At 42.1% G+C, this 26,058-nt stretch overlaps 1 protein-coding gene across 3 annotated transcripts in view; it reads left to right on the top strand.

Moving 5' to 3' along the window:
• npr2 (natriuretic peptide receptor 2) overlaps nucleotides 1-23,519 on the top strand; it is a 57,195-nt gene extending 33,676 nt beyond the window's left edge. For 2 of the 3 annotated variants that reach the window (XM_061799320.1, XM_061799321.1), the window contains 13 exons: nucleotides 2,802-2,879; nucleotides 7,876-7,980; nucleotides 10,208-10,279; nucleotides 10,889-11,048; nucleotides 11,120-11,275; nucleotides 13,239-13,407; nucleotides 16,164-16,310; nucleotides 17,734-17,857; nucleotides 19,036-19,104; nucleotides 19,187-19,361; nucleotides 19,721-19,819; nucleotides 22,661-22,752; nucleotides 23,001-23,519. In XM_061799320.1, the coding sequence (XP_061655304.1) occupies nucleotides 2,802-2,879; nucleotides 7,876-7,980; nucleotides 10,208-10,279; nucleotides 10,889-11,048; nucleotides 11,120-11,275; nucleotides 13,239-13,407; nucleotides 16,164-16,310; nucleotides 17,734-17,857; nucleotides 19,036-19,104; nucleotides 19,187-19,361; nucleotides 19,721-19,819; nucleotides 22,661-22,752; nucleotides 23,001-23,063 (1,509 nt within the window). In that variant the 3' untranslated portion in view covers nucleotides 23,064-23,519. The other variant, XM_061799323.1, reaches the window with a different exon arrangement.
• Nucleotides 23,520-26,058: the final 2,539 nt, after the last annotated feature.

Here is a 26,058-nt window from a genome sequence, read left to right as displayed (position 1 = left end):
GCGACACAAGGCATGCTCAGTAACTGCCACACTTTTTCATTGTTTTTCATTGATTGTTTAAATCATTGATTGTTTTTCATGCAAATATTTATTGTAACTATGACTTTACTACTGCATTAGCGTCGGATGCAGCCACCCGAGACTGGACGTCTGTGCTGGTACTTGTAAAAACACGCCGATATTACGACACCCAATACCACTTTCCGGGCCACTTTTCATATACTTCTATTATACTGCCCCCCCCCTGAGCATGCGGTGTGCAGTTTGGCAACTAGCAAACAGTTCTTCAAAAAGAGTCCGAAGAGAGTGCTTCAATCTGTTTACTCACACTCTGCTGTAGTTTAGAGTGAGTTAAATAAAGACTATTACATATATATGTATATTTAAGCAAACACATCGCTTTATCTTCCAAACGTCAGCTAGCTTACTGCTAAAACATCCGTCAAAATAATGGATGGCATTGATGTTGCATTCTAAACCCTTAAATACTGAATATTCAACAGATACAGAATGATGATACAATATATTGTTTGTGCTCTGTGAAAAAAGAGTGATATTCTTCTGTGTCTTCTCATCAAATCTGTGTTATCTGCATGGGTGCACCACACTGCCCCGATAGAGTCCAAGGCGATCACAACACAAGCAATACATATACCTGATGGGCAAGTGGAAAAACGATTATTCAGTGTGTCGAAGTTTGTGTTTTACAATACAATTTCATGAAAATAAAATACAGTGGCGTTATCAAGTATCAGTGCTTGATATCGGTAATCATCAAAGTGTACGTACTTTTGTCTGGAAAAAAAGGTAGGATCTATGCATACGTATTTAGTGATAAACTACGGCGTGTTCTGACTTACAAATTCCGTTTACGTTGTCGATGTAAAGCAAGGAACCGCTGTGCATTTGAACCGACGTACACAAGTATCCATCCATCCATTTTCCGTACCGCTCATCCTCACTAGGGTCGCAGGCGCGCTGGAGCCTATCCCAGGTGAATCTGGGCGAGAGGCGGTGTGCACCCTGAACCGGTCGCCAGCCAATCGCGGGGCACATATAAACAAACAACCATTCGCGCTCACATTCACACCTATGGACAATTTAGAGTCTTCAGTGAACCTACCATGCATGTTTTTGGGATGTGGGAGGAAACCAGAGTACCCGGAGAAAACCCATGCAGGCACAGGGAGAACATGCAAACTCCACATAAGTGAGGCCGGATTTGAACCCGGGTCCTCAGAACTGTGAGGCAGATGTGCTAACCAGTCGTGCCGCCACTTATACAAGTATTGTTGTAAAAATAAAAACAATCATACTTTATAGCCCAATGACAAAGGCATAGTGAAGGTGCTGATGCGTCTCACGCATTGTACATTTCGGTCTCTGTTGTTCTTCTTCAGAGGCACTTTAGAGATTCCAAGTTTCCGAGTGACTTATTGCTTCATATATTTTATGACAAGAGTGGAGACACAGAAGGCTCAACCCTTCATTTTGTACACTTGTATTCCATTCATTAATAATTTGCTTACTGGCTAACAGTGTTGGCGTACAACGTACCGAAATTCTAAGCTGTAAGAGCTTTTTCTTTGAAGAAATCAAGCCAATAAAATAGTAACACACTCTGTGGGTGCTTTATGCTTAAATCTGACTAGGATTTTAGCCCCGATATCGGCCCGATTTGCTACTGTGCCCGATTTCCCAGATCGTACCCGACACATTTTTGTCAGGAACGACAACACTTCCTGTAGTGTGACATAGTCCAGGACCAATGATTTGGCCCTACAATAGCCCTACGACACCAAAATGAAAAGTCTAGGATGCTCGGAAATATTTCGTGTAGTGTGACATACCCCAACTCTCTGACAGAGAGTTACTCTGCCTATGGACAGGCACATTGCATCCCTTGTTCGCCGCTCAAAATGTATTCATGCGCACAAACCAATGTTTACCGAAGCTTTAGAGCATGATTTGACAGAAGGCCGTCAGATTTACGTGCAAACGTTGGTCCTAGCATTAGCTGGCTACAGACAGTTTTGCTACCTGCTTGTGATCCGTGAACGTAGCTATACCTCAAGCTCTACTTGAATAGACAGCCCAAAAGTCATCTCCCGAGCACCCAGTGACGATGCCACCTGTTTCCCCCCCCCCCCCCTCTTTTTGTTCTTTTTCCCAACCCACATTGCCGTAATCCATTGTTGTTGTTGTCGCCGTGGTAACGGGTATGTCCCGTCGCGGTGTTTTCTGGTCCCGCCTCCCCGACAGTGTTTGATTTGACAAGATAAAGTCCAGCGATCGTAAAAGAAGGGATACGGTTATATTGTCATAAATGTCGCGTAGTGTCGCAAGTGGCTGACCGAGATACGGCAAGGTGGTTATTTATGGTAGTAGTCTGACATAGGGGCGGCACGGTGGGCCAAATTTGCCTTGTAGTCCGATCCAGGCACTAGCGTCATGCCTGGATATAAGCAGGGCCTGATCCTTTTGCTGCGAAACAGAGTTTGTAGCACTGCACACATCGCTGAACAGCAATATTATACAGATGGTCGTGTTAACACAACATGGGAGACATGTTGCCATGGCAATAAGATTCTAAGCCTTTGTATTAGAAACAAGTGTACCATCAAACTGATTTTCAAGCTGATACGGTTGGGTAAAATTACCATACATTTTTGTTTAATGGGTGGCTGGAATTCCTTTCTTCATTTGTATTGCCAATTTGTGTGATTATTAGTCCTTAATTGTCAGAAATTCACTAGCTTGACTTCCTATTAATGTTTTCTGTCACTGTGTCTCGATTGCAGGGCAACCTGGTGGCTATTAAGCATGTCAACAAGAAGAGAATCGAGCTAACCAGACAAGTTTTATTGGAACTCAAACATGTAAGTGTTGGTTGTATATAAGATTTGTCCATTAGTTTTATTTGATTGTTGTCCTGGTCTCTTTTGGAGTGAATTTTTCATGTATAAAGTCAATGTATAAAAATGTGTGCCAATGCATTCAACCTGATCTGTACAGGTAACAACTACCAGTAGTTGGTTCGAAAAGCAACTGCTGCATCCTGTAGTCCAATTTTATATTTTATCTTCATCCGTTTTTGAACAACAAAAATTCAATTTGTAATTGTTTCAAAACATTGCAGCTAACTCTTAGAATACCCTCTAAGTATTGTATTTCATTTTGCACTGTTGTTTGCCAAAGATTTGCTCTTGTTCAATCTAAAATTTTCAACTTCATCTGCAGTTCTTTCTGGAGTATTGTATTACAATATTTAATTTTGATTTGGAATTGTTTATTACTTCATTTTCTTAAACTGCTCTTTTTGCTTTATTTTAATCCAAATACAGTTTTTGACAATTCCAATGAAGTTGGGATGTTGTGTACAATGTAAATAAAAACAGTGATTCCAATGATTTGCAAATACTTTTCAAACTGCCGTGGAACCTCGATGTAACGGACTAATCGTCCGTTATAGTCGATTGTCCGTTATATTGAATCGCTTTTTTTTTTTTGTGGCCTTATGCACCAATATCACTTTACAGTACGTATTTTGTATTTCCAAAATATTACCTATGCCATCATGGGTACTAACACCCCCCCATACAATCACAAATGCTGGCTTCTGAACTCTACGCTGATAACAATCTGGATGGTCCTTTTCTTCTTTGGACACGACTTCCATGATTTCCAAAAAACAGTTTGAATTTGTGAACCTGTCAGACCACAGCACACTTTTCCACGTTGCGTCATGAAAAACACTTCTGAGCTTGGGCCCAGAGAAGCCGGCAACGTTTCTGGATGTTGTTGAGAGAGACCTTGCTAATCATTGTGTTCCGTTTTTATTTATCTTTCACACAACGCACCAACTTCATTGGAATTGAGATTTGGAAATCAGAACCAATATAGAAACCATTTCATCAGTATAAACAACTATCTAATAATGCTCGTGCGAATCAATGTTTGCTAGTCTTGTCATTTAGTTGGTGTGGACATTTCAGCTGGAAATTGTTGAGTTCTCAGCCCCCCACCCCCCCCAACATACACACACACACACATCAGTTAACAGAGAGTAGGCCAGTACAATGTAAACCTTTTGGAAGCCATGAATTCATGCATCCACTCATCAAGTCCAAGTGAGAAAACCCCTGGCTTGTGCTTTCAGTTTGAAGACAGCCTTGTGTGTCGTGTTATAAACCCCTATCTGAAAGAGACATATTTACTCAATGTTCGATTCCATCTGTGAAATGAAACAACCATGAAATGACAGGATTGCACTTGTTGCCGCTGCAGGTAAAAGACATTCACGCAAGATTGAATCGCTCCTCTTCATTCACAAAATGAAAAATTCTACAAATGAGCAAAATATGATAAAATTCCACATGAAGTGTTTGATTTTTCATTGAATATTAAGGAGAGTCGCTGATGGTGTAGTGGTAGCTCCATTCGCCTGACTTTAGTGCAAACAGTGTGGGTTCAGTTCCCCCTCAATGAAAGTATGAATGTGAGTGTGAATGGTTGTCTGTCTCTATATGTACTGTATACTAACTGGCAACCAGTCCAGTTTTTGCCCGAAATCAGCTAAAGATAGGCTCCTGCTCCCGTGACTCTTAACAGGATCAGTGGAAGAGAAAATGGATGGATGAATGTTTATTCAGGTAGCAGGAATCTAAAGGTTAGAACCAGGGTTATGGTGGTTTGGGATTTTTCATCAGTTTGATTTCCGTTTGACTTTAGTTTTTTTTCAATTCACTTAGTTTTGATTAATTATTACAGCAGGTCTGCAAGTTTGTATTTATTTTAATTCTTTTGGAAAATGCTTTGTTGCAGTTTAGTTTTTATTAGTTTTAGTGTTGTATTTTTTTTTTTAAATATGGGGTGTTTGCCAGGTGCATGATTAAAAAACATCACAATAAGTATTATGTAATAAAAAAAAAATAAAAAAACTCAACAGGATACCATCCCTCCATCCATCCATCCATTTTCCGGACCACTTATCCTCACTAGGGTCGATTCCATTTAAAAACAAATTATGAACTTACCAACAACTATCAGTTCCCAATTTGGTTGTACACTGTGCAATGGCAATAAAGAATGCTAATTTTCCTCCATCCATCCATTTTCCGGAACACTTATCCTCACTAGGGTCGATTCCATTTAAAAACAAATTATGAACTTACCAACAACTATCATTTCCCAATTTGGTTGCACACAGTGCAATGGCAATAAAGAATGCTAATTTTCCCCCGTCCATCCATTTTCTACCGCTTATGCGAGGTCGGTAGCTTTAGCAGGGATGCCCAGAATTCACTCGCCCCAGCCACTTCATCCAGCTCTTCCGGGGACATCTATATAACTAGATAGCATGTAGATATTTTGAATGTATCTATATCCACACATGTAGATGCGTAGATAGATATGTGTTTGTTAACAAAATGTTAACAAAAACCATACATACATACTGACTAGCAATGGTAACCTATTAAATGACCTCGTATCAATGTTTATGTTACCTTGTGTCAGCGACATTTTTCATGCTGCCGTTAACAACTAGGTGTTGAGATGTTGAATCATCGTAGACGTGCTGTGTGAAATGATCCCAAACTTTGGCCATTCTCTGTGTTTTACAGACCATTTCTTGTCTCTCTGTCATCGCGCCAACTTATTTCTGAATGGCGCGTTGTGCGTCCACCTTAACAGTCCACATTACGCGGCTGAAACAAAGCCTCAAAGCACAGATTTTGTTTCAAGCTTTTTGTAATCAATTTATTTGAGTTACTCGAGTAATCGTTTCAGCCTCAATACAAAGACGCTGCCTCATGATGTCACAGTTAGTCAACTGCATTACCCAAACGACTGTTACGATCTCACTGTGGCGTATGACTGTACATCAGAAATAAATACATTTAAAATGAACCCAAAAATCCTGGGACCTCCAAAATCACTACTTTTCAGAAAAAAACCCGAACGTATACCTTATATTACGATCATATACCGTTGCACCCTAACATCTGCACAACACCATCCCAAAAGCATGTTCAATTGCTAATTTAACATGCAAAAAAAAATAAAAAATCATAAATGTATTCATATGATAGCGGAATAATCGCATATTCATATTCATATAATATCGGAATAATCGTGAAAATAATTTGCATCAGAAACAGTAAACAGCAAGAGGTACTCCTTTATGAGGTAGATATTGTGCAATTATAAAGCTCAAGTATAAAAGAGTAGCTGAACTGCTGAGTTTTGCTGATAGAAATTCAATCAAAGTTGAATACTGACTACGAAAAAAAAAATACTTGTTGACTTAATAAATATGTGATGATTTTTGGACACTAGTATTCAGTCCTGTTGCGTGTTTGAATGGGAAAAATGGGTGGGGCATCAACCACTTATTTAAGCTACATAGCAGGAAAACTAAAGTATACTCTCTTTTCTAAATTCTAATTTTAAAACTTAAATATAGATAGATAGATATCTTGCACCAGCGTTATATTGTGGCTGAGTCCAATGACCCATGAACTCTCGGACCTGCAGCCTTCTACCAATCCATTGCGGCTTTTATAGCATGGCAGATCCACATAATTGTCAAGACTTGGCATATTGTGATCCTGACCACTATACTGTTTCCTTGGGAGTTTGAAGCACAGGGCTCTACTGCTCCACACAACAGAAGAAGACAAGCAAACAAATTCAAGAAATTCCTTCAAAACCAGCACCGCAGAGATCTTGTGACAACTTACCTAACCTCACCTGTATTCATTATAAAACACACATTGGAAAGGAACATCATTTTAGTTTTTTTTAACCATTGTACAATCTAACCCTACCTTTAGACACCATCTACTCTCTCATTCAAATTGTGCGTCTCAGCTGTGTATATATATATATATATTTTTTTTTCTTTACTTGCCACGTGATTCACAGCCAGTTCGAGAAGATCAGTTAGGGCTTCCTGGAAGCCTGCATGCCGTCTCAGTCAGTCAGTCAGTCAGTCAGCAGGCCACATGGGAGAGGGGCTGCTGTCTGAACTGGCAACTTCTCAGACCTCCCAGAGGCCCAATCGCCCGTCAAACCTCAGCTCATGAAAAAGCCAACCAGATGGGGGCTGCTGGTGGAAACTTAACCACTTGTCTCCCGGCTTTCCTCCCCTCACACCCCTCACACCCCCGCCCCCTCACCAGTCAGTGTTCAGCAGGGGGAATTATATAGGCCAAAGGGTAGGCTAACATCTCCCAGGCTGTAAAACAGGAGCCACCGACTCCCTGGTTTTTCTGTGAGAACGGCTGTCAGTCATAGACGTGGAGGGAGAAAAGTACCTGCCGAAAGATTACAAACCCCGTTTTTCCCGTTGGCTTCACAAATACATTTGTTTAGGCACCCAAAAGACCTCACAAAAGCAAAGTCCCTCAATCAGTGATCTAAATTGCTCCATAGGCAGTTTACCTCATTCTTGTTTTTTCAAACCATTTTCAGTTGTGAGCGATAAGATTTGATTGTGTAAATCCTTCATGCCAGCCAGATTTCATTTTTCAGATTCTGCTTGGCTGTGGTGTTCCTGCTGGTACATCCTCTCAACACCCCCCCCCCCCCCCCCCCCATACACACACTGCCTCATTCATTACCACCAAAACCAATTTATGCACTTGCACGTTTCAACTAGGTGCCCTGTGCAGGAATCAGTCTCAGCACGTAGAAATGGACATTGTGCCAACTAGCTGACTGCAAGTACAAGATTTTGATGAAATGCTGGCAGGGCTAATCTCAGCTCTGAATATAAATGAACTGCTGGTCCTTTCCCCTGTCCTCTGTTTCCACAGGGTTGGAGAAATGTGATGTTTGGAAAGTCACACTGTGTTTGTGTGTTATTTTCAGATGAGAGATGTCCAGTTTAACCATTTCACCCGCTTCATTGGAGCCTGCACCGACCCTCCCAACATATGCATTATAACGGAGTACTGTCCCAGAGGCAGTTTGCAGGTAGCGTTCACTATTTTAAGAATGCTTTCAATATACAAATGTAATCTAAATTTTAAAATATCCCGAACCAATTTAATGTTTCAGGTAACAGTTCAGATTTGTCCCAGCAAAGTGATCACAGAAAGTCAAATTGGTTAATGTAGACTTTTCCCTTGAGGGAATAAAATGAGTATATCCTACATGATTCTTGCTTGGTCCTTAAAAATAAATCATTCCTGAAAAATAAAATTATCATATGAAAAAGAAAAATGTTCTGCATATTTGATCAGTGAGCAGAACTACAGCACTCCACTTATCCTCTGTTATATAAAGTTGTAGGGTTCTTGATTTGATGGTTTAAAAAAATATTCCCCCAAAGTTGAATTATTGGGGGAACATTTTAAAGATTAAAAAAGGAATAATATTAACTAGGTTCACAGGGCTCTGACAAAACACAAAAAAGTGTACCTGTGCCCTACCGAAGCCATTTTACGATGGGGATTCCTTAAAAGCTATTGGGTTCCATGTCTTCTTTTCAATCAAGCAAAGTTTGAATTGAAAATTGGTGTTCACCGTGCGCATGGAAAGAACAAGACAAGTCATTGTGTGCCTTCTTTCATTAATGGGTTTTTGATTTGCCATGAAACAATAACTGCTGAAACTTTGACGATCGGCTGATGATTGGGACAGGTGACGCATTGTCAAAAATCCTCCGACAGGATGTGGCAGAGTCACTGCAGCCATGAGAGGGGATGGGTGTGAGTTAGGATTTTGACAAATGCCAACTAGGTGAATGGAAAGTATCACCAATGTAACTCTGTAAGTGAGCCTCTATAACCAGCGGTAACTAATGCTAAGATCAGCCCAGGACCAATTCAATTGTTTTATTTAATGCTGACTCCAAGCGATCTGAGTTTGTCAATTTGAGCCCTATTTTTGTGACTGGCGTAAATACTCTGTATGGAGGCGGGTTAGACCAGGTGTCGTTAATTTCGTGGACCAGCGCACCCCAGCGCATTTCAAAGAGGGACATCTGCGCTGCTGTGGGCGTGATCACAGCTGACCCCAATCAAATCAGCTCCCCTCATTCCCTTTAAATGCTGCGTTGCAAATAGCGCACTGGCAGTCTTTGACATGGCGGAAGAAGAAACTGATTTGCTCGAGTCTGGGAGGTCAAAGTGTGCGTTTATATGGAACTGAAAGCAGACCTCCACAGGTGGATGATGTAATGTTACACTGGAGAGAGATCACAAATCTGCACCGTGAAGTGGACACGTGGAGACCGTTCCCCACCCCAGATCATTTGTGTGCCCCCCCCCCCCCATAGCTGTACCAACCAGTGGGATGGAATTAAATAACATACATAATCCATCCATCCATCCATCCATCCATTTTCTTTACCGCTCATCCTCACTAGGGTCGCGGGTATGCTGGAGCCCATCCCAGCTATCTTCGGGCGGGAGGCGGGGTAGACCCAGAACCGGTCCCCAGAACTGTGAGGCAGATGTGCTAACCAGTCGCCCACCGTACATAATAATAATAATAATATGTTCAATTCATTGATTTCTTCAACGATTCAGAGGGTTTGATGCCCACTATGCACATATTTATGAATGGCAAACGTCTGACATCCACCACACGTCCGCTGAGCTCGTGTATCTGTCTGCCTTGCGTATGCCGTGATCAAATTCATCCAAATCGCATTAGTCCAGCTGAGCCAAAAGTTAGAATGACTTTCTGCCACTTAATTGTCATGCCCCCAGGCGCACCTCCAAGGGCACATCTTCGCTGTGCCGAAACAGCCAGCTTGATGCAAATTGGCAAACGCGCAGCGAGCCTCGTGCTTGCACGAAGATCGATACACCAGTTTTTACGCTCTGCCGCAGTTGCGCTGTCTATGGAAAGAGAGCCCTTTGTGTCTTTGTCATGGAGAAATGCAGTACAAGATGTTTTAAGACATCTTATTCTTGGCCTTTGCCCTCTCTTTCAGCAGCTTATTAAAACGGACGAGTCAGGGACTGATATGGAACCGAACCGTGATTTCTCTGTCAATAGGAGCAACTGTTACTGCCTGGTTCATTACCGTCTTGTGGGTTGGCATGCGGGGCCCTGAGCATATAAAAGAATGTGAGGGGTCTGGCCTGAAGGTGTTTTCTTAATCAAACCCCCCAAAATCTACTTTGAAGCAGTCTAAAGCTGAAGAGAAGCTGAGAAAAACTAATGATGAGCTTATGTGTATGCGTTGCAGGACATTCTGGAGAATGAGAGCATCAACCTGGACTGGATGTTCCGCTACTCACTGATCAATGACATAGTGAAGGTACAATGATGTGGGAGGGGTGAAGTCACAAAGGCATTTTCAAGCGCAGAGAAAAAAATCGTTTGTGAGCCTCACAGAACAGTAGGTTGTTGCCATGGTTTCAGATGGATTGTGTGTCAGACAATATGAATTGGCACAACACAGCATACAGTAAATATTAGCGTCGCACAGCATGGCGTGGGAGAGAAAAGCTCATTCTAAACGGTGCAGATTTCCTTCCGGTTTCATCCAATCGAATCATGGATTGACTTTAAAAGATCATTAGAACACAGAGGCTCTTTGTCGCAAGATCAGACTCTTGGAAGGCTTCAATAATGAAGTGTTTCAACTGAATTGCTCCATACAGATAGCAGAGCCCTTCAGAGAGCAAACACTGCTGAAGCTTTGAGGGATGTTTCCACAAAATATTGAACATTCCCAGAGGAATGAAGAGTCATTTCGCAAGATATTCCCCTGAGACCGGGATAGCCTTGAAACCTGGCCTCTTTTCAAAACATACATCCACTTGTCAACGCTCGTTGTTTCCGTATGTCCGGAGTTACCGTATGTGTCCTCGTGTTGTCCGATCGCCTTGATGCATGCATGCATGAATTCTCCTCTGCTCTCCAGGGCATGAACTATCTCCACAACAGCTATTTTGGCTGCCATGGAAATCTGAAGTCATCTAATTGTGTGGTGGACAGCCGATTTGTGTTGAAAATCACAGATTACGGACTGGCCAGCTTTCGCTCATCCTGTGAAAATGATGACTCCCATGCTTTGTATGCGAGTGAGTTGCCTTTGCGCAGATCAGTATTTCCAATATTCTTTCCTCACTTTTGACTGACCCGCACTTTTTAGAAAAGCTGTGGACAGCTCCCGAGCTGCTCATATATGACCACCATCCTCCTCAGGGGACACAGAAGGGCGATGTGTACAGTTTTGGCATCATCCTGCAGGAAATAGCTCTAAGGAATGGACCTTTCTATGTGGAAGGCATGGACCTCAGCCCCAAAGGTAAACGCAACTATATCCTAGTGGTCACTCGATTTGGCTAAATGCATTGTTTTCAAGCCTAAAATGTTGAAATAAATACAAGAACGGTTCAAGCAAAGTATATTTGACCAGAAACACAGATTTGCATAAGGGGTCATTCACTAAGTTGTGTCTGCCTTTGTAAGGTCCGAGCACTTGATCGTGGCCATGTGAAAACACAGAACACGTTCGCCAGATGTTGAAGGCAGATGTGGCAACAAGATACCCTAAAAACACTTTCCAACTTGATATATTAAATACCAAAATTGTAGATAATGAGAACTATGTGATTATTGCACTTACTTCTGCCAAAAGTTTGATTTCTACGATACTTGGAATGGTGCGAGGTGAACCTATCAGGTTTTGGTGCAGCTAAGCCTTTGTTAAGATTGAGATTTTTTTTGTGTGTGTGGGCATTTACCCCTCATTTCTGGTGTTTAAAAGCCTAAATACTGAGGTCTGCACCTAAGGCAATCTTTTAGGATTTGTCATCGTTTTCCCTCATTGTTCTAAAACGACAGCCAATCAATGCTCCTTCAGATATACTCTATGTCAACATATAAGGAAAGGGCCAATGTTGCTATAGCTAAGCGTGTTTTGTGTTTTGTGTTTTTGTGTGCATTTGTACAAACGCCGGCAGCAACGCAGCAGTAATTTGCATGCCCCCAGGCTAAGCGAAGTTATTTCGACACTAACTTGGACCTAAAGCAGGAATCTCTTAAATCAGATCACTATTGAGCATTTTTGACCTGTTAGAGCCACCGTACCTCAACGCAAGTGGGCCAAGTCAGTCCAGGGTCGCTGTGTGCTGTGAACAAACTCTCGCTGCAGCTCTGAAATAATTCCGTCTAGTCCTCTGTTTCTGTCTGGACAGAAGTTGTGATCAAGTATAATGGTGTTAAAAGATACATGTTTTTTTGTTTTGTTTTGTTTTTTCCTCCAGAACAAAGCTCCAGCATGTTTATATATATATATATATATATATATAATTGTACCTGCATGGAGGTCATTCTGAATAGAATTCAGAAATCAAAAGCACAGTATAACATAGTCAAACAATACTGCAGTTAGCAGCTCAGTTTGACACGAAGAAAGTGCAGCTAGAAAGTGTTCAGATATTTTGAAAGGAGATTTTCAGAGCCTCAGGCAGGGCATTCCCGGGCCGAGGGAATCTCGGCCACCTTTTGCTTTTGAGGCATCGGGAGCAGCCAGTAGAGGCCTGTCTGCTGTCTCACCTCACCCTGAAGCTCCTTTTCAGCAATGGAGCTGGGAGCTGCTTGTGTTCAAGGTGATTGGGTAACCTGATTTCAAAAAAAGGACTAGTACGAAGTCTTGCTCATCTGGTATATATTAAAAGTAGAGCTGCTGCTTTTTATGCAAACTGAAAAAAAAAAAAAAAAAAAGGGTTTTGGGCACTTAGCACAGTTCTGAACAGTATAGCACTTAGACATTAACGCAATGTTATTCTAGTATGCATCTTTCAAAGTACATTTACTGTAGTTTTCTTCAAAAAGATACTTAAAACCATAGCCAACTGTTGGTTGTCAACGCCTCAATGGGGGGGAAAAAAAAAATGAATGCCTTTACACAACCACCATGGATTTTTAAAATCCCCTTGAGGGGTTTTCATCACAGGATGATGTTTGTTCGGTGTTTCTGAACAATCATGCTCAGTGGTGAATGTACAAGAGCCACTAAACCATTAACATGCGGAAAGAGCCTGCACCTGTTCCAAGGTCTGATAAAAGGGTTGGAAAATACAGCAGAATCTTAAAACACCATTTCTTGGAAAGAACTATTGTTTTTCCAAACACACAAAAAGATGGAGTGGTGATAAGTTTGTAAGTGCAATGTTTCATCAGGTAGTAAAATCGAGCTTTTTTTGTTGTTGTTTTTTTCATTTGACTCAACTGCACTTGCAAAAAATGTTACTTCTCCACCTCAGAGATTGTGCAGAAGGTCAGAAACGGCCAGAAGCCTTACTTTCGGCCAACAACAGACACTCGATGTCACTCGGAGGAGCTCACCATCCTGATGGAGGGCTGCTGGGCCGAGGACCCTGCGGAGAGACCGGATTTTGGCCACATCAAGATCTACATGGCCAAACTCAATAAGTAAGACCCCTTGGATTTTGGTTTTGGTTCAGTTACATTCTTAAAATGATGACGATGCATTTCAGGTGACTTAATCTTATGCCTGCCCTCATAATCTCAATAAGTGATGTGCTTTGAATTAAAGCTTGAAATCGTAGAAAAACATGAGCGGGTTGTATCCTGCGTACTCAACCTCGCGAAGCAGTACGAGCATAGCCCTTCGACAATATGTACTAACCCGAAGCTGAAGGAGTCGCTTTAGGCTATAACGCCAGCCCATGGCGTTCAAATAATTTCTGATCATGATGGTGAAGCAACTGAAAGTGCAAAACAGCAAAAGATTTGAGCAAAAGTCAAGTGAAAAAAGGAGCAGGAAAAACTGTTTCATGTATTGTGGTATTGCTTTATGGTTTTATACAGTCCACTAAATGATTGTCTTGTCAATAAATTATATCAAAGACTTCTTTGAAAGACCTTTTCAATAAAAGCCTCATAATTGCTTAATACAGTACATATTAACTTGGAATACCCTCGATAAAAAATAATACATTCAGCATGAAACCTAAAATACATTTGAAAAATACAAATTGTACTCAATTTACAAACAAAATGAAGTTGTGTGTGTTTGCATTTGAACTCTTTGGATATCGGATGTCAAATGTTGCCTTTTTAAGGCAATTCACACGGACGACACAAATCAATTATGTCACATCATACAGTAAGACTTGACATCTCATCAGTAGAAATGATCAGATTCCTTTTCCTCATCCCGTCATTCCATCGGCTGGCTCCTTGTTGCCAGCGATAGTTTACAGGCCTCAATCAACACTGGCTGCCTTGCACATGCACTTAATGCTGTTAGAGGTTGTCGGTCTGCTTTCCAACCAGCAGCTGCCGTTCTGAGAGTGTTGACATTGAGATCCAAACATTCTCAGTGGTTCATCGTGCTTAACACAGACTTGGAGCCATTTACCAAAGAAGTCAGTTAAGATCAATAACACGTATCTATATCTGGTTAGAGCGTCTGCCTCACAGTTCTGAGGACCGGGGTTCAATCCCCGGCCCCGCCTGTGTGGGTTTTCTCCCACAGCCCCAAAAAACATGCATGGTAGGTTGTTGTTTTTTTTGCCTCTCCTCTACTGGCTCTACTGGAGTGAAATGCAGGATCATCTTAGTGATGTTTAGCTTTCCATTCGGAGTGGCCTGGAGTAGAGAGCTCTGTTTGATTGATAACCTCTGAATCACTCACGGAGGATCTTGACAGTCCTTCATTACGCAAGGCAGCACGTTAATGCACTGGTTTGCTGGTTATTTGGATGAAGTCAATGCACGTCGTTGACGCGGCGTGATGGATGCGCTGTTATATTTGGCCTGCTCATGAGCTTGAAGGGCACAGCAACAGGAGGACTGGTTTGTTTAACCCGTACAGAGTTGAAACTGGCCACGACAAGCTGACCTCTCGCTGTGCAAGTCCAACTGCGTGTATACTGCCCGCTCTATACGACGACAAGTCTGTTTAACCACTTTGTAAACAAGAAAGCGCTCAGGCAGTCGCCATCAAACTGCAGTTTACTGCGCTTGATGCTTGTTTTGACCTATCTGCAACTGCTTAATAATACACATTAAACACTGTGACTGGGCCTGATGTTTTCCAGAAATGATCTAAATCTTGTGTGGGTAAATAAGAGTGACATTCATTGACTGTGTAGACCAAAGATCTGTACCGTCCCCTTATAGGCAAAATTGGAACCTCAGATTTTATATGTGCCTGTTTCAGTAAGATGTACCGAGGGCCACACGAAACGGATTACAAAAACGTCATACTTTAAAAATGTACCAGACAAACCTCAACACAACATTCTGAGACCAGCAGACGCCTTCTTTATCTCGGGACCTGACATCCATTTATCAGCTAATATTTGTCAGGTTAGATGTTCAAACATAACCCAAAAGAGGTGATTTCAGTCCGTTCTCAGAAACGCACACAAACGTTCACTGTTTTATTTGTGAAACTTATTTGTCTAACTTGACAAGATGCCAAACAGTCCTCGTTGCAAGACAGTTTATCGTTCAGCGACTTTTAAATGATAACTAAGCACGTTTCTGAGAAGTCACTCACTTATTTGAAATAAACAGCCCCTCAAATTGACATCGAAACAAATGAACAGCAACTCTTGGTTTCTGGAAAGAAAACAACTTTTTCTAAGTGCTCTCTAAATACTGTGACTTCCATCCATCCATCCATTTTGTGAGCCGCTTCCCAATCTTTTTTCGTTGGGAGTAAATTCCTGGCTACGTACTCTCTTGTGAGCGTGTGCTTGTCATGTATTTGCGTGCGTGTGTGTGCTTGGGAAGTCACATTACGCAATACATACACTACATAATCACAGAAATATGGGAGCTGCTATAATCATGACAAATGTCATGCAGCATGGCTTTGTGTTTGTGTAAAAGACACACATTCCAAAAATTCAAAAATGAGATTGTCACTGCAATATGAATCACAAATGATCTTGGATAAGAGTATCCAAAGTGCAGTACTGTATTCTCATATTGGATGAAATAAAACCCATACTTTGCTATTATGGAAAAGATGATGGATCGGGACAGTAGCTCGCCCCACTCTCACTTCTGTCGAGAGTTGCGCGATGCCTATAATGATGAGATGCAAGCGTCATATTGTAAGGGTCAAAAGTCCAATCTGTGCATCTTTCTGTTTCGTACGCCAAACTGGCCACGGTTGTCTAATTGTGATCGACGGGGGTTGTTTCCCACAGGGAAGGCAGCACCAGTATTCTTAACAACCTGTTGTCCAGGATGGAGCAGTACGCTAATAATCTGGAGAATCTGGTGGAGGAGCGAACGCAAGCCTACCTGGAGGAGAAAAGGAAAGCAGAAAATCTTCTCTATCAAATTTTACCACAGTAAGAAGTAAAGAAAACACACAAGGTTGGGTTTAAACGGTACGACATGATGCCTGCCAAATTCCAATTGATTGCTTATACAATTTATATTTACCGAAATGCGACCCATATACATATCACAGTGTTAGATAAATTGTAGAAGTTATCATTTATTTGCTTAGCTTGCATTAGTATAATGGACAATTTTAGATGTCTTTTAGATTTGCACTGCTTATCAGCAACATCAGGCGTGCACAATTAGCCAAAATGCTAATGCTTGGATATTTATCCGGCAAGAGAAATCTTTCACGTCCTTGGACCTGTTTATTCGAAGCAGCGTCCGAGGGATGGAAAGTGTGGGGGGGGGTCTTTTGTCGACTAACTTAAGATATTTAAGTGATGAAGGGGAAAACTGCAGAAAGTGCCATTGCACATTAAGTCTAAAACACTGATCTTTTCAATTCATGACAGGAAAAACACAAGACAAACAAGGGTTACTATAAAGACTTGGCATCGCAAATATTGCTAAATGTTTTCACAGTTATTATTCACATTGTATGTATACGTTTAATTGTGCAAGATGCAAGTCTAGTATTTGTTTCTCACAGCTATTAATGATTGGTAGCAAAGTAACCTTATTTGTGTCAATGCTATCACCCTTTGTACTTTATGGATACAAAATATAAGGAGCAGGCAAAGTGAAAAACACAACATAAGCGACGTATTCTGTTGGGGACCCGGAGCAGCGTCCTCAAAACGACCCAAAGCGGGTACAGCCTGCCTCTTCGCAGTCACTCCATGCACAGCTCTGCATTGGCCCTGATCACCAAAATAGAGCCTAAAGTGTAAATCAAGGTCAGCATATACAACTCCCGTATGAACTCTGCAAATCGCGTCAATCTCTTCAGTGGTACTCAACAGGCGGTCAACTGCGGTAAATCCCTGTATTAATTAAAGACCGCTATCCTCCTCAACAGCACGTTTATACTTTAGCCCGTCGTACACTCTCGCTGTAGATGAAAGGGAACAGAAAGGGCTGACAGGCGACCTACTAATGACCAGATCGTGGGCTGAGGAGCCTGGGAAAGGCATCACAAGGAAATCCCATCTTTCTCAGACATTCGACCCATTTTCCCTCGTACAAAGGCACCTGGTCAGCAAGAGATGAGCCTGAAAGGAAGGACAGATATTACTTTCCCCGCCATTTCTTTCACAGTAGTGCCCTCTCGCACAGCCTTTTGTTTTGTTTGAGAGAAACATGACCACAATTAGCCAAGATAAACTGGCCTCTAAAGCGAGCAGCCATTCTGTTTTAAAAGTCAAACAGACTTTAACTTACACTTACCCATGAAACAGCAACAAACCAACAGCATCACCGCTGCTCCATGCTTATTGGCTGACTATTTTATTGAAGTTTTGAACTCATGTGTTTCTGTGCACGCAGTTCAGTAGCAGAGCAGCTCAAACGAGGGGAGACCGTACAGGCGGAGGCCTTCGACAGCGTCACCATTTACTTCAGCGACATCGTGGGCTTCACGTCCATGTCGGCAGAAAGTACGCCGCTTCAGGTACTCGTTTGTCTCTGACTTCCTGCAACGTTTACCAAACCATTTGAATTTCGAGTCAAGTTTATTTGATCACAACAAAAGTGTCTCATAGGGCTTCACGGGCCAACAGTTGGCAATGATTTACAGCATCCCCTCATCTAAAACCCCCAATCGGGCTAAGAAAAACTCAAAACCCCATTTGGGGGGAAAAAAGACAAACTCATGACGTCATCCCCAAGGAATGAACTTAGTTACTGTCATTTAAGTTGCGTGGCTGTATTTCTGTGATACACAGTGCATTATGAGGCTGTATGAAAAGCTGCAAGCGGAGGTTACTTCCAACTGCTGTCTTCTTAGGGATGCTCCGTTCAGAGCACTCGGGAAGTAGGGAACCCTGGCAACGCGTAAACGGATAAACGTTTCTAATGGCGAGAAAGGAGGTGGAGTTTCGACTAGCTCTAGAATGTCCCCTGGATCCAGAATCCCAGTTAAGACCTTTCTGTGTGGAATTTGCTCTTGATATATTTTTTCTCCGGGTACTCCACCCATGGTCTGAAAAACATGGGGGTTAGGTTAATTGAAGACTCTAAACCACCCTGTGTAAATGGTTGTCTGTATTTGTCAGTCCTGTGACTGACTGCTGATCAATACAGGTTGCACCCCACCACAGTCAGTCTGCAAAGGCTTTTCCGATGATCTTGAGCAGGATATATGTTGTGTGTGTGGTAAGATACCCACTCCACTGGTCAGGTCAGATCAGATCAGGAGAAAATCTTTGAATTATTATTATGATTTTGTTTTTATATTACAGTTCATTTGATAACGTTGTAAGACGTCATCAGTCAGTTCTCCCTAAAACATGTGCACATCCTTGAAAGTATGCTGTAACTGCTAGTCATCAAAATGTTGCTAATCTTGAATGATGGGCAGCACAGTGGTTCGCACATCTGCCTCACAGTCAATAGGTCCTGGGTTCAAATCTCAGCTCAGGCCTTCCCGTGTGGCGTTTACATGTTCTCCCCATGCTTGTGTGGATTTTCATGTTGGGTTTATTGAAGACTAAATTGCCCATATGATACATGGATGTACGAGTGAATGGTTGTTTGTACTGTATATACAGTATGTGGAGCCAAGGACTTGACCCACAACACATAAAACCAACATGATCAATATTCACAAACTGCTCCGTACCTCTTTAGGTGGTCACCTTACTCAACGACTTGTACACCTGTTTCGACGCCATCATCGATAACTTTGATGTTTACAAAGTAAGTCTGAGTCACACTGCTGAGATGTAAACAGGACTCAATACAAGATCACGGAATGAGTCGCGTCCTATTCATCCCTCAGGTGGAGACAATTGGTGATGCCTATATGGTGGTGTCAGGGCTGCCGGTACGGAACGGAAAACTCCATGCCAGAGAGATCGCCGGGATGTCACTGGCATTGTTAGAGCAAGTGAAAACCTTCAAGATCCGACATAGGCCCAATGACCAGCTGAGACTCAGGATAGGTATCCACACAGGTGAGACCAAACACGGGTGCGCATACGCCGAAGAGGATGCGGTCCTTCACCTCAAATCACAGCATGTTCGCTGTTGGGTAAACCAGTTTTGTGTGCGTGTTTGTGCATGCCGTGCTGCGGTGCATATGTTTAGCGAGTATAGAATTATTAGGAATTATAGTAATGTTTATCTGCCTGATGCAATTTGCTAATTATTTATGAGTCGCTGCACTATTAGCTTGGATTTTGACTCACACCTGACACGTAGCAATAAACCAGTGAGTGTAACCCGAATTTTAAAGCCTCTTGCTATCTACTTCATCAATCTAATCTATCTAAATACATAACGACAATATATGATAATACATTTTTTTTTTTAGGTCCAGTCTGTGCTGGAGTGGTTGGTTTGAAAATGCCCAGATACTGTTTGTTTGGAGATACCGTCAACACGGCATCCCGAATGGAGTCCAATGGAGAGGGTGAGTGTCACATTCCTTTGTTATTGTTTGTTTTTCTTGGAGCCCCTCAGGGGTCTTCACACGTCTGGCCTTTCAACACACCATACACAGCTACTGGTGAAAATCTATGCCTGCTAGTTTTCTCTTTCGACTTGCTGTCCCCTTGCTGTGGAATATTGTTTCTTAAATGACTTGTATTACTGAACTTGTTTTAGTAAGCAACTATATCGCTTCTTTTTGGTTTAGTGTTTCCATTCGGTATGTTTCTTATCATCAGTAACTTGTGCAAAGACCAAAGCTAAACATCGAATTGTAGTATTAGTGACTGTCTTCCTGCTTATCAGAACAAAGCCTTTCATGTTTTTGCTCCCACTTTGAGACCCATTTTTGAAAACTGACAATACAGCATCGCACAAAAATGTGTATAGGGCCCCACATTTATTGTATCTTCTCAAGGAATAATGCTATACAGCACACTATAGAATGAAACATGGATATATGTTACAGCAGTCAGCGTACAGCTTGTATAGCAGTATACATATACTTCTTACTCACCTCTCAAAATAACAAACAGCAAGCCACACAAGTGAGTGCGCCTCACAGTGAACATGTCCAATTTGTGTCCAAGGTGTCAGTAATTTGTGTGAGCACCTTTTATATAAAAAAAAAAAAAAAAAAATCCAAATCCAAAATCTGGCCCTTAATCCTTCCTGGGTACGGAATCTCGAGAGGTGCTCCGATTGTTACTGGAATCGTCTTGCACTCCTCCATGATGACATTACAGAGCTGGTGGTGGTTAGACACATTGCACTGCCTCCTCCACCTTCCACTTATTTCAGGGTGTTACTAATCTTTTCATAGCTGAGTCCATCCATATTTGTGGAGAACAACAAGTCTATTTTTCAAATGCTCAGCGATTTCTGTGGCCATTACGAGAGAACTATACTCAAAGCACCAAATGTATCAACTGTCAATCTATCCATCTACTTTCTAGCACAGATGTCTGTCTCAGTGTAATGTGCGTGCGTCTCAGTTTGACTGGTGTTTTGATGAGATTACGCCAGACCATTTTTCTACCCAGACTGCAGGAAAATCCAAAGACGATCGAGTAGTAGTAGAAGAAAAAAACAAAAGAAGCTGGGGAAACTGTTAGCTACATTGCGGTTGCAAACTCTTCTCCTTGTCATTTTTTCCGTGGTAAATAACACATTATGCTAACACTCAGCACAAACAGTCCGTTTTTGTCCGGCCACAGCATGAGCTTCGGGTCGGTCGCTTCCTAATCGGCTAGCATTTTCTTTCATATGATTCAATTCAGTCCGCGCCCGCCCCCACGCGTCTCTGCCCAAAGAAACACCCTTAGCTTACTAACACACGTGTACGGCGGCATGCCGAAGGCAGCTACTGTACATTGCTAGCATGCCTTATTCGTGATGGAGTATTGCGGATCATGAAATGTTACTGGTTTGATGGAGGTTTTTGGAATGTACAATCAATGAAAAATATGAAAGCGATGATCAACTTACCTGATGGGAAGACCTTACCCTGTGAGAATGTCGACGTAAGCTGCGGTTTTCCGAGCCCAGCCGTATGCAGCCGTCTGCGTATAGGACACTACCATTATATATGTTTACCCTTTATTTGTCTCGAGAGCGTTCCAATTCCTTTTTGGGAACTTTTTGGTTGGCAACCAAAGTTAAATAATATGGCCAAGAAACTAGAATAGTCTCCTTTGAAAGAGGCTGCGTGTGCATGTTGCATGTGGTCACAAATGATTGGCACACTATTCAGTCACGCGGCCTGTCTCTACAGTCTCTGATTGGCTATTCTTGCCGTGCCGTGACCAGTTGTACAAAAATGGTTCCAATTAAATTAGACACATAAAATGAGAGGCCAGAGAGGTTCATTTTAATAATATTGAACTGTCAGCTCATACAGACAGACAGACAGCTTTAATGTATACAGTATGACAAACTTTTTTTGTTTTGTTTTTTTTTAAACTGCATATTGATTACACTTTATAAAACAAGTTTATTGTTTTACATTCACTTTTATTATGTTTCACTGTAATGTTTTTATATTTATATTGTAAAATACAGTGATATTTTTCTCTAATACAAAATATTGAACGGATTCATGTCTTTCAATTCCTTTCAATAGGGAAAACTGATTTGCTATACGAGTAAATTTGAGTTGTGAACTTGGTCACGCAACAAATGAACTTGGGAAGTCAAGGTGCCACTCGTAGTTTCCGAGATATAAAAATATACAAAATGTAAAAAATGGTACACTCCGATGAACACGAGTATGTGTAATAGAACAGAGCGTTTTGCAATGTGAATGTTTTTGCTTCACAAACCATGAGGTGGAGTCAAATTGCGCCCCATCATCCCTCAGTAATTATTTGTAATATAAGACATACAAGCCTTTTATTGTGATGGTTCTATTCTTAACCTGCAGGAAGTCATGTTCTGAAAGTGTGGCGGGATATCACTGGAGCAAGTCATTGCAGTTACATATTGATTAACTGCTAAGTCGCTTCCTGTGTTCTGCCTCTGCTGGTAAATAATTGATAGCACTTAAAGTGTAGGGGCCCTTAGCCAGCGATAAACTGCAGCCTGAAGCCACCGTCAAGATCCACGTCTCAAATATCTACAATGTGCATCGACTGCTCAGAATAATACACACGTGTTAGCATTTTAGCTACACGTGTCAGACAAGACCGAGCATGACCTTTCAATCTTTTGAAAGTTTCTTCTTCTGAAGTCTTGGACAGAAACGGCCAAGTGGCAATTTTACAAGAAAGACTCGTTGTCAGCGGAGTTCTGTGGGGGTGGGGAACTGACAATGTGTGTTTTGCAGCTTTGAAGATCCACGTATCCTCAGCTACCAAAGAAGTGCTGGATGACTTCGGCTACCTTGATCTACAGTTGCGAGGAGATGTTGAAATGAAAGTAAGCACTTGATACCCTTCGTATTTACCCATAGTTATACAGTTATTACTCATTACTATTCCAGTTATTTACGTAGTACAGCATGACAAACTGAAGAGGAAAAAAACTTGCATCAGAAATGATCTTGCTATTATGGGTGAAATGTGATCTCTGATGCCCAGGAAAGCAAGCTGAGTATATAACCTTATCCTCCCCCCCCCCCCCCTTCTTTTCTTCTATTGATCAACATATTGATTTGTGTGTTTCAGGGCAAAGGTAAAATGAGAACCTATTGGCTACTTGGAGAGAAGTCTGATGTGTATGTTATCTGAGAGATGGCGATGACATCAGAAGATCCGGTGGCCGAGCCACTTCTTTATTTGTTCTAGAATAAGTCTTTTGTGTAAGATTTCCATGCGGAGGAACATAAACCATACACGGGGGAAAAAAAAAAAAAAAAAAGAAATTCCAGGTATTTTTGTGACCTGAATGCTGCAACTTCAAAACAAGTTGTTTTTTTGTTTTGGTTTTTAAAGACATTTTCTGTCGTGAGAGTGAGTACTTTTCACAGGAAATATCTTCTTTTTTTCTGCTTTCTATATTCATATTTGTATCATGTGTTTTGAAGTCAACGATGTATTAATATTTTCTTGGAACATCCTTCGGAACAGTGTTTATCTACACTGCTGGCAGGCTTTAATAGTGTTATACAATACAATACAAGATGTGTACATATGTATATCCAAGATCCTGTAAAATATTTTGTTCAATAAACTCATTAAAATATCCCTCTTGCAATCAATCATCATGTCCCGCCGGATCACATCTGGGATCACACAGCTACTCGGGATTTCTCGGGGGGGGGTCCCGGTCGAGATGCTTTGCTCCGCTGCCCTGCCTGCCCCCTGCAGGTCTTTCAATGCATTCCAAACACTCATACCCGTTTTTTGGAATGCACTACACTGATTTCTGGGGAGCGGTGGGATTTGGGTCGGCGGGGTTTTGGCTCCGGGGCAGCAGTGCCCAGCAGCCCCACCCTCTCCCCCATCCTCACGGGCTGCCCCCCTTATCGTTCCCCTGTTGTGTGGCCCTCCTTCTCTTCCAAGCGGATGGGCAGGAACAGGCTACATTGGCGGGGCCTGTGGCTGTCTCACTCTTCTGGGGGCAGCGTGGGGGGTGTAAGCGGTGATTGCCTGGGGGTCGCTTTTGGAGCGCCTCAGTGCGGGTGGTGTCCCGTCCACCGGGCCGCTCTCCGGTGGGCTCGGCTGCGTGGGGTAGGGTCCTCAGCCCCCGTTGTGGAGGCACAGCAATTACAGGACACTTCTGAATGTTATTGCGCATGCACTCGCCTGTGGGACTTATTTGCTCGGTGTGGGGCCAGTCACTCATTGCGCTTGAACTTCCTGGGTATCCCCTCTTTTTGCACTCTGATTCTAAAGATGTTTAGAATTGACATAGCCACTCCCACCACAATGAAGTTGTACAGCCGGGTCCACTACCTGTCCCGCATGCTTCCCCGCCAATCCTTGTCCTGTCCTTCCTTTACAGGGTGTAGCACTACTGCCGCATACAGTACAACACTCAAATCTAAGGTATTATAGTTCTAGGCATATCATGATTTCTTTTTTTCTTTATTACAGTTAATGTCCCGTCTTGTGTTGTCTTCTCTTCCTATATTACTTGGTTATCTTTTCTCTGTCTCTCGGCGTTGTTTTTTTCTGTCACTTCCCTTTAAAACTTTGTTCTGTCTGACTCAATAAAAATCCATAAGTTGCAGAGAACCACAATGGCTGCTTAAGAACTCCACTGTGGCACAGTAAAACTGCTGCAGCATAAAAGGGATACAGATCCTCCTTTCTGTTTGACCGAACAGGACGGGGGGGAAGAAATAGTAGCTCAGTATGGCGTAACCTGAGCAAGTTCCACATTATAATGTCTTGTAGTGTGTAATCGCTGTGCTTATCCAACTGTTCAGATTTTTTTTTGAAGAAGAAGAAGTCTTAATCTCTTCAGTTTCTTTTTAACAATACAATACAGGATGTTATTTTTTTTATTTTTTTTTGTATCGACTTGAAATCCAGCCAATGTTCCGGGGGTGGGGGGGAATCAGTAAGCTCCAGGCCAATTCGGTCTATTTAGCTGTGGACAGATGAGGGGAAGTGAGGGAAATAATGGAGTTGGCAGCAAACATCTGTGTTGTCATGACATCACCGCTCATTAGATGCTCATTATCAGTGGCGGCACTTGGACTATGTGTGTGTCGCTCTGCCGGAGACCATCTTCCCCAACTGCGTGACTGTAATTACCGCCCACTTCCTCCTGGTAACCGGTCGGTGCCTGAGTGAATCTCTGCTGAACCACGCGTTTGCCTGCTAACTTCACACAAGCGGCCTGGCCGTCAATCAGATTCATGTTCCTAGACAGAGAACTTCATGAACATCCCGTCCACGTGGCATTTCTCTTCGCTGACGGGAATATCTTGACTCGCTTGACGTTTGAATTACTTCATGTTTCTTAAGTGTGAGTGTGTGTGTGTGCGTTGCGTCGAGTACTGGGAAAAAAACATCCGTCATAAAATCGAGAAGAAGCCATCCGGTCTTATGAAGCACTTTAATGTGGACTATTTCACTTTCAGCGAGCAGATCCAAGGAATCTCAAACTGAATTCCACTTTTTCGAGCCAAATTAGATCCAGCTCACCGGGCTTCCCTGACAAGCATAACATGCGACCACTAAAAGGAATGCAAGTGGTCGTAAGTAAATACCTCTAATTTGACATATTATTCAATAAATAATGCATTATAGGTTTTTGTAAAACAGCCTACTTGCGTAGCAAATATTTCGCTGATTGCCAAGCTGTGGAATAAACCTAACGAGCAAGAGTAGTGGCAATTATATATGAAAGCAAAAAGTGGAAAAAATGAATGGGAGTATTTACTGTATCTGTTGGGAAAACAGCTTTACTAAATCTATAATACAGTCAACCTCTGAACTCAAATGCTGTTAAGGCCCACCGCACCAAGTGACATGGCCCAGTACGACTCAAGTGGAAAATCGCAAAAAAAAACGACACTTGGCGACTCTTTGGCGGCCACAAAGCGACGCGCGGGAATGGAAAACTTTGGCCCTGCATCAAGTTTTGAAGATCCACATACAGTATACCCCTATTTATTTATGATTGAACCTCATAAACACGGTACAATCGTCAAGGAAGAAACAGACTGCCACAAAGAAAGGTAACGTGATGATAAAGGAGAGGGTGCGCATATATAGAGAGAGAGAGACTGTTGACAATGATCGATCGCCCCATTTATTGACCACCCTTGCG

This window comes from Phyllopteryx taeniolatus, chromosome 15 (assembly GCF_024500385.1).
Source record: "Phyllopteryx taeniolatus isolate TA_2022b chromosome 15, UOR_Ptae_1.2, whole genome shotgun sequence".
Classification (NCBI taxonomy): Eukaryota; Metazoa; Chordata; class Actinopteri; order Syngnathiformes; family Syngnathidae; genus Phyllopteryx; species Phyllopteryx taeniolatus.
Note: the sequence above shows the minus strand (reverse complement) of the source record. Positions and strands in the feature narration are given on the sequence as shown.